Here is a 9,786-nt window from a genome sequence, read left to right as displayed (position 1 = left end):
AGAGAATTTTGAGGGTATGAACCAACTGCCCTGTAATGTTGTTCAAGCTGACACCCTGGGATCATTCAAGAAGCTGCTTGATGAGATTCTGAGATCAATAAGCTACTAACAACCTAACGAATGGCTTCCTCTCGTGTGTAAACTTTCTTGTGTTTTTATGTTCTTATAAAATGACAAGTACATTATTTATTTATTTGTTTGTTTATTTTTCCCATTAAATTTCATTGGCCAATATTTAAAAAACACAAATTTGTAGCCCTATTATTATTATTATTATTATTATTATTATTATTATTATTATTATTATTATTATTATTATTATTGTTGTTGTTGTTGTTGTTGTTGTGATGATGATGCTGCTGCTGATGATGATGATGATGATGAATATAATGGTGATGATGTTTCACCATTATCCTAATTTATATCTAATCCTCTCTGTCCACCTCCTAAATGCGTTTCTCGTTTCTTTACCGTTGAGAAATGAAGAATTCTGCTATAGGTACCCTCGTTATTTTGTTGCTGTATTTTCCTTACTCCAACCTTTCCAGATACGTATAGGTTATTTTCCTACATCCAACTATTCCAATTTTCTCGTTCTTGCCCGTTTTCTGCCTGGTGGCTCCTTATTTTCTTCTTCTTTTTTTTTTTTTTTACTCATATCTTGTTCTCCATCTCTGGTCAGGATGCAGAAGGCTCCATTAAAACTGATTCATGGGCATCAAAAGGGCACAGGGCAGCAGGCGTCAGTATTTTTATTGTATTTTTTTTTGCTGTTTTCTCCAAGGCAAATCTGTCCTCAGGCAGAACTATACCTCCCAGATTTAATTTCGAAAAATGTTGATTATAGTCTAATGTTTATTTCTGTGATAAAAGTTAACCGGAATAGGTTTACTTTCCATGTATACAACGCAGACTGCTTAGAATACCACTCCCACTCAAATCAGTAATACAAACGCGTGGTCGTGTTCATTTGTTATAGTGCGGCATTTTTGAGTTAACCGTTTACATGCAGACAAATGCAACAGCTATCAAAATAATTTAAAACAAACGTGAATGCCAATATATTTCAAATATTTGTACCCACTATGTTTATTATTGATAAATTTGTCCATCATATACATGATATTTGTCCATTACATGTTGCTAGGAAGCCCATTTCTTAATGATAATACTATGTAACACAATTTTTGTTCCTGGGTAGTAAGTATCATTTCCTAATTCCTTATTCCTCAAAAGTATAGAAAATGGCTATTATTCCCCACAAACTTTGCTTTTGTGACCAGGACAGTGATATTTCAAAATATCACTATTTCCAATGGGAAAACGGGCAAATGTGTGTCATTTCGTTCACATAAAGTCAGAAAAAAACAACATATGAATCCAAATTAACATGTATTTATACTAAAGTAATGCAAAAATGACTACAAAAGATTTAGAGGTGAGTAGTTTGTCGAGATTTACGATTATACTGTAAATAAGTATTACTTTAGTATAAATACATGTTAATTTGGATTCATATGTTGTTTTTTTCTGACTTTATGTGAACGAAAATACACACATTTGCCCGTTTTCCCATTGGAAATAGTGATATTTTGAAATATCACTGTCCTGGTCACAAAAGCAAAGTTTGTGGGGAATAATAGCCGTTTTCTATACTTTTGAGGCATAAGCAATTAGGAAATAACACTTACTACCCAGGAACAAAAAAAAATAATAATAAATTGTTACACGGTGTAATTAAGAAATGTCTTTCCAGGCATTTAAGCAGTTATTCCACTGTTGAAATGTAAACTGTACGCCCCCCAGTGCAGGTCGTATGCATGTACCACTGGCTTAATTGTTTTAACTTGATAGTTTTAGTCGAAACAAAAAACATTTAAACTCTCGTGGTTTGTTAGTGCACTAATACCCTGCTGCAACCATCTGTCATATTCATTCATATGTATTAACAAATAATGTATGCACATCAGTTTGCTCCCATGTTACATAAATCGAAAAATACAGCTATAATATTACAAACTATAAGAAAATACATTAAAAACAATGCACATAATTATTTATTGCGTAATTATTTATTTGAACAACATAATATTGTTTCACATTTCATGCTTCTTCATAGATAGATAGATAGATAGATAGATAGATAGATAGATAGATAGATAGATAGATAGATAGATAGATTAATTTCATCATTCGGCTTAGTTATTACTAATGTGTTGCCAGTGTTATGCGCAAAAATGTGGTTGAGTTGATGCTTTATTGTAGTTTTTACTTACATACCATTCGCATATAAACCATAGTAACTGAAAACAAGGTTGTCTGCATCTCAAATTCAAATACATATAGGAACAGATTAAAGTCCCAGGATGATAATATTAATGTACTGTATTTGAAAAAATTGAATGGCAGGAAAGGTTTGGAATAAAGACTTCCTGCATTGTCTTTCAACAAAACCTGGATTTTAAAAGCAGGGGAAAAAAACCTAGAGATTGTCAGAAGATTAAAAAAAATGTATTTAATTGTATGGAAGATATTATTTCATTACAAAAAAAATGTCTAACAGAAAGCAGGGAAAAAAACACCTAACATATTTGCATTCGAGGAAAAAATAATCCATGGAGAGTTACCTGTCTAAAATGTATATATATATATATATATATATATATATATATATATATATATATATATATATATATACATATACTGCATGTATGTGACATGCACTGTTAGACTCATTATCAATCTTGTAAATAGGCATTAATTATTAAACGAGTGGAACGATAGATCCAATCTACATCTATTTCATTTTTTTCGTCAGCTTCGACTCTTATATTTTTTTAAAATACGACAGCTGTTATGCTGTATGTATCAATTATATATATATATATATATATATATATATATATATATATATATATATATATATATATATATATATATATATATATATATATATATATATTAATTGTAGTTTAATGTTTCTGTAGCGACTCATTTTTGTTCAAGCCTGCTTATGTTTAAATCCTTTTATTCAGGGCATAAGGTTAATGTTGAAGTTAATTGTATATGTCACTACCATCATTGTATTTTATTAGATAAGACACTTGCATTTTACTACATTTTAAAAGGCATTATAATTTCTAAAAATTAGTTCTTTCCAAGGAAATATCCTCAGTCATTTAACTACTGTAAATTAATACAGTTTCATCTTTATCAGGCAAATTTATTCTAAATGAATATATTCTGCAACTACAATTATTACAATGCAAATGTTATTATTAAATTGTATTACCAAAGAATCCTAAAGACGTTAACTGTCAAAGTCTATAAAAGTATTACGTCCACACGTCTACACCATATTTGAAATATTTTCCCTTTTCAAAATTAAAACGCTACAAGGTTGTTACATGTCGGCCTGTTAGTCATACAAACCCCATTTTGTTTATGTTTGTTCGAGCAATTGCTCAAATCAGTTTGACAGCTGCTCTGTCCACACGTTCAAGCAAAATAATAAAATTGTGCCAACCAAATTTAAGTAAAGAACAAGCAAAAGTATGCATAAAACAAAATTAAGTTTGTATTAATATGTGACAGGAAAATATATTGATTTACTTATATGACAACACACGTTTTTCCTCAATGACTCTAAATGCATATAAAATCATATTATACAGTACAAATATGTAATGAATAGGTTATATAATAAAGTATATCATTTTTAATATTTGCCACTGCATTTGGTATGCCTCGTGCATTAAGCCTCTCTCTCTCTCACTATATATACACATATATACACACACACGCACGCACACGCACACGCACACGCAAACGCACACGCACACGCACACACACATTTCCCATTAAATATAAATAACAGGCCACTGGCTTTCTTAAGAAACTTAAATAAAGCTACATATATGCCATCTGTAGTATCTAAACTCAACACTGACTCCTGAAAGAGTTAGATAGATAGCTACAAGAAAAGTGAAAAACTAATTTCAAGAACCACAAGTGGGCAAAAAGGGAACCTGCGTACAAATAAACAACGGGATTGCTTGCCTGAGGTCAAAGGCCTAAGGAAGCTTTGGAGGTCCGTGGGATCACAAAATAGGAAATGAATTCACAATAGAAACAGTTTATGATGAAACATATAGTAAAGAAATTGCCATTTACATGAAATGATCTGTTTAGATCTTCAACTACCTTTTTTGACTACATATATGTAATTTTTGAGAATGGTCTTTTTTCCTGCCTGCATATACTCAAATAATAATAATAATAATAATAATAATAAATAATAATAATAATAATAATAATAATATGGGCTGCAAAATCTTAATAACGTGGGTATTCAAAACTTGGATCTAAATATACTTAGATGAAATGCATTTCGATATCTTTATTATTTCAGGAAAATACATTGCCATTATAGCATGTTAGGCTGGAAAGCTTAGTAATATATTTGATGTAATGATGACACACAGGAAATACATTAACTTATATTTATCTTCGAAAGATTGTTGTGCATAGGCCTGCACTAAAACATAATCGTGAGTCTTGGGAGTATCTCTGTTTCATTAATCAATAATAATTATAACACAGATTATTATTATTGTTACACGTTTTGTGTAGATCTCTGTATGCATTAGCTGTGCTCTGTAGGAACCTGCTGAAGCCCGCTCGCTTTATTTCGGATTTATTTGTTTAATTAATGTGGAGCTCAGGGGAAAGGAGGCATGCTCAAGGCAGTAAGCTGACACTCGGTCTCTGTGTGTGGTATCCAGCCGGCGCTTGATGGAAAAAGCCTGCTTCCACTCATGTCAAAGCCAGTTACCCAGAACAACCTGTATACACATATGCTCAGCAAACATCTCCCTTCACCGTTTTAACTTTTATACTATTTGTTTTCTGCAAAACTATACGATTACATATTGACTGAAGTCCACAATACTGTAAATTGTATTTTTGTTCGCAGTGATTCCTTTGTATACTCAGAATGGTACTGAACAACGTTACAAAAACACCACATGCAAAATTAATTGTGTTACATTATAGTGATAGCCAAAAAACATACATACATTGGAAATACTTTTAAACTAATATTGTAATTTCCAAAAAGCTCCCAGAAACTTACACCGTTTGCCCTAGAGCATGCAGACAGTAAGATTTGAGAACTTTACCTTCGGCGTTTGGCGTGTGACAGTTGATTGGAACTACTGAAAGGTTTGATAAATTGTGTAATTGCGTGTATTAGAGATGTCAGACAAAGAGGGGTCTGGTGCGCAGAACCTCCTCCCTAGATGACTAGTGGACAAAGGCCAGATATGGGAGGGATGTGGTCCCTGGTTGCTGCTGATTTCTCGCAGGCATAAAGGGGGGTCTAGAGGAAAGAAAGATTTACGAATTGATAGGTGGTCGAGTTTTGTTTGGCTGAGCAGTCTCTACGCAGAAAGTAGAGGAGCTCTGGGCTTCCTCTTCCTAAAGGATTAAGGGAAGCGATGGCCACCAGGTGGGGGGCAGAACTGCAGTCTCAGAGACACTGAACCGCTATTGGAGTAAAACGAGATACTAACCACTCGGAAAAACCTCTTATTGCAGAACATACGGGTAAACACTGCGAGCCGCAGATATACTGCATTGGGGAGGAAACGCATTCAGCTATTCACACTATTTTTGAGAGCTCACAGCTCCTGGCTTAAGTTTTAATAATTGCAAGTCGGGCAGAACAGCGGATACTTAATTTTCTTATTCCGTCTAGTGGAACGAATGTCCTGTGTTCAGTGGAGTTCAATAAGCCGTATCGTCTATAGGGACCATTATTAAAACTCATTTTTCCCTTGCTAGCCATTTTTGCTAGCTAGGAGATGACAACTGAAACGTCCCAGCAGCAGCTGGACTCACCAGCGCTTTTAAGATCGAGCCCGATTTCTGGAGTTCTTCATTCAGCATTGATGCACCAGCAATCATCGGCAATGGAGAGCTCAGCCTCCAAAGGCAAAAAGGTGAATTCAGGGCTCAGGCGCCCTGAAAAACCGCCGTATTCCTACATCGCCCTCATTGTGATGGCAATTCAGAGCTCACCAACAAAAAGGTTAACCCTCAGCGAAATCTATCAGTTTCTTCAGGCAAGGTTCCCATTCTTCAGAGGCTCTTACCAGGGATGGAAGAATTCGGTTCGCCATAATCTGTCCTTGAACGAATGCTTTATAAAACTGCCAAAGGGGCTAGGTAGACCCGGTAAAGGGCATTACTGGACCATTGACCCAGCCAGTGAATTTATGTTTGAGGAGGGATCTTTCCGCCGCAGACCAAGAGGTTTCAGAAGAAAATGCCAGGCTTTAAAACCAATGTATCGGATGATGAACGGCCTTGGTTTTGGCACTTCGTTATTACCCCAAAGCTTTGATTTCCAAGCTCCTTCTGCGTCATTGGCATGCCATACCAACAGCTACAACTTGGACATGATGAGCAATTCTATGGCAGGAGGCTATGATGGACTCAGCGGTGGCCACCATGTCCCTCATCTGTCTCCCAGCCCGGGTTCTACTTACATGGCCAGTTGCCCAGTAACTTCTAATGGAGACTATGGCCCTGATAACAGCAGTAGTCCAGTACCTTCTTCCCCTGCAATGGCTAGCGCATTGGAATGCCATTCTCCATATGCAAGTACTTCTGCACACTGGGCATCTTCAGGGGGATCTCCATATATCAAACAGCAGACACTGGCATCGAGTAACCATTCTTCATCCACTTTACATTCTAGCATGTCTTCCTACTCCCTGGAACAAAGTTACTTGCATCAAAATGCCAGAGAAACGGCCGATATTTCAGGTAAGGTGCAGTCTTTCCTTTGCCACATTTGATTAAAATAATGTAAATGTTTTACTCATACATACATTTTTAAATTACGTCTTTGAAAACATATCAATGGTAATTAATTAGTTGCCAATTTTGTATCCCTTATTAACTGTATCTTAGAGGTAACACTATTGGCTAAGAAATTATATTATTAGATTCAAAATACTTTCGTTTCTATTACAGTATTGGCTATTCGCGAGGCACGACAATCTTTCTAATATTAAAATCGTCTTCTCTAGCCAAACATTTTCAAAGAACATCTTTATGTATAGGCATAGCTATTTTGAAAATGTGTTTCATTTGGGGTATTAAAGGGATTCTAAATATACTACATTGCAAAACTTTAAAATATAACCAGCTAAATTTTGAATGTCTGCTTACATTGAGGCAAAAAAAAAAAAAAAAAAAAAAAAAAAAAACGATGCTTAAAATGTGTATTAAAACATGTCTCGAAAATGTTATAAAAGTTGCATTCATTAAGCAGAATTCAAACATCCATTTAAAACGTGGGTCGCGAGGGTTATCTAAACAAAGACAGTCTGGGCTGGACCTCACTGAAGAGGATTTTAGGCTGCCTAAACCCACAGGAGCTGGTCCCTGTTAAACGTTATGGGAATGTTAACAACGTATAATACAAGCATCTGTCTGCACTCAGTGATTCTGCTGCTGAACAACAGGCACACAATATCACCACTGCACTGTTTTATTAAATTCTGCAGTCAATACAGACAATATCAGCCTATGCACCTTCTCGCAAATAGTTTTATAGAATATTGGAATGATATAAAATGGACACCAAATATGCATTTCGTTTGTTTGTATTTCACAACCAAAAGTGAACCTTGTTTATTTAATTATCGGTCCCTTTAATTTGTTTTTATTTTTAATATGAATAAAGTCTAATTATTACTGCTTTGCCTATACCCAACCAACAACATACGAAATGCTATAATACATATGAGATTGGATTTCACAGAAATTACCATCCGATTACGTTCATTACTGTTTGAATAGATTCCCTGCCATGAAGATATATTTACATTTACAGTGGTAATTCAGTATTTTATAACGCTATACATTCCGTGCAACATGATTGTTTAAAAACAAGCCTATTTACTGCATCGCCACCGTGGACTTTAACTAAAACTAATGCTTAAGAACTGCATCTAAAACCTGTAGCAACAGATTTTAAATACATCTTAGCGTACATTTATTTATTTATTTATTTTACACAACTTTCATTTCAAAACTGTTAAATAAGATTTATATTTATCAAATATTGATTTACAGTGTATACATATTATTATTATTATTATTTATTATTATTATTATTATTATTATTATTATTATTTGAATGTGTTATATGGAATTTTATTTTTTGTAATCCAATGCATAGCATTCTGTAATAAGTGAATGCTGTTTTTTTTTTTTTTTTTCCAGTGGGAATACCTCGGTACCAAACCCATTCGTCGCCAGTTTGTGAAAGGAAAGATTTTGTTTTGAATTTCAACGGGATCTCTTCATTCCACCCGTCAGCCACTGGCTCTTATTATCACCATCACCACCACCACCACCATCACCAGAGCGTATGCCAAGACATAAAGCCCTGCGTGAGGTGAATGTGCGAGCGTACCGCCGCAGACAGCTGTTCCACTGACCTCCTCAGCAGGTTACGACCAACAGTGAGATATCTGTGCCGAAGAAAAAGTAACGACTAAAGACAAGAACATCATAAATCATCCTTACAGACACTTTTACTAGAACGCGAACAACCACTCTTCACTGTCAATATGAATGTTTTTATTAGTATAGGGTTTTCAAAACCCCGACAACTTTCCATTGACTGTCTGTTGTAGCTCAATAGTTTACTGTCAGCTACAAAAACAATGTGGCTATCTATTGTAGCTCTGGAAACACAATTTTGTTCTTGTCTGTATCCTTATTATATGAACAGGATTTCAATTGTTATACACATACAAAACAAACAAACAAAGCTAAAACAAAAAAGCAACATATTCTACGTTTTTTAATTATTATTAATATTATTCTTTTTTTACACAACTAATATTTCACATTAAGAGTTTAAAGTAATACAGTATAAATTACAAGAAAAACTGAAGTTCACGGAAAGCAGTTATAGCCGCTAAAACTTTTTCTTCGCCTGCAAACCACAAAAGTCAATACAATGTTATGTAGCTATTGATTTTTTTTTTTTTTTTTTTTTTTTTTTTTCTAAAATAACTATATGATAATGTATGTAGGGGCTCTACTCCTTTTTTTAATGTATATAGAATGTTAAGTTCCAATGACAGTTTTGTGCAGGAAGTTTTGCCAATGAATAAGGGAAGGAAGGCAAGGTAGGTTACACATATACACTCACACTACTTTCTTTTTTTTTTATTAACAACATTTGAAAATATTTGCACTTATTGTATACTCGCGCATACGGGTTTTGCCAAAATATTCTAATGTAAAGTATTACATATATATATATATATATATATAGATATATATATATATAATATATATATATATATATATATATATATATATATATATGATATGTTTAAAATGTATTGTAGGGTTCCCAATTCTATATTTGCTAGATTTGCCTTAAGAATGTGTTTATTTTATTTAATATACATTCTATCGTATTTTTAAACCACCGGCAAAATTAACAGGAAGCTAACGTTATAAAGATATAGGCCAATAAAGAAAAAAATAAAATCTTTTAATTTTCATGGTTTATATGGTAATAACAGCAACCCCACTATTATTCACTAAATCAACGCTGCTGTACAGGGCAGGTTAAATACACTGTGGATTAGGATACCAAAGAGCGCACAGCAAAACTTATTAATAAAATAGTATTCTGTTTAGGCCACATCTGTGTTGTTTAATGGAGGGCAACCCATTTTTTGAAAGCAT

The 9,786-nt window shown here is 33.9% G+C and overlaps 1 protein-coding gene across 1 annotated transcript; it reads left to right on the top strand.

The window, feature by feature from the left end:
* Nucleotides 1–5,420: 5,420 nt before the first annotated feature.
* LOC121313109 (forkhead box protein F2-like) lies at nucleotides 5,421–9,108 on the top strand. The gene is made up of 2 exons (XM_041245282.1): nucleotides 5,421–6,831; nucleotides 8,299–9,108. Exons 1-2 carry the CDS (start codon nucleotides 5,865–5,867, stop codon nucleotides 8,475–8,477), a joined length of 1,146 nt encoding a protein of 381 aa, XP_041101216.1. The 5' UTR covers nucleotides 5,421–5,864; the 3' UTR covers nucleotides 8,478–9,108.
* Nucleotides 9,109–9,786: the final 678 nt, after the last annotated feature.

The sequence above is a fragment of the Polyodon spathula genome, chromosome 3, assembly GCF_017654505.1.
Source record: "Polyodon spathula isolate WHYD16114869_AA chromosome 3, ASM1765450v1, whole genome shotgun sequence".
Classification (NCBI taxonomy): Eukaryota; Metazoa; Chordata; class Actinopteri; order Acipenseriformes; family Polyodontidae; genus Polyodon; species Polyodon spathula.
This window is presented reverse-complemented; position numbering and strand designations above follow the sequence as displayed.

Coding starts and splice junctions, on each gene's coding strand:
- LOC121313109 (XM_041245282.1), top strand. CDS start 5,865: ATGACAACTGAAACGTCCCAGCAGCAGCTGGACTCACCAGCGCTTTTA. Junction 6,832..8,298: donor AGAAACGGCCGATATTTCAG/GTAAGGTGCAGT, acceptor TTTTTTTTCCAG/TGGGAATACCTCGGTACCAA.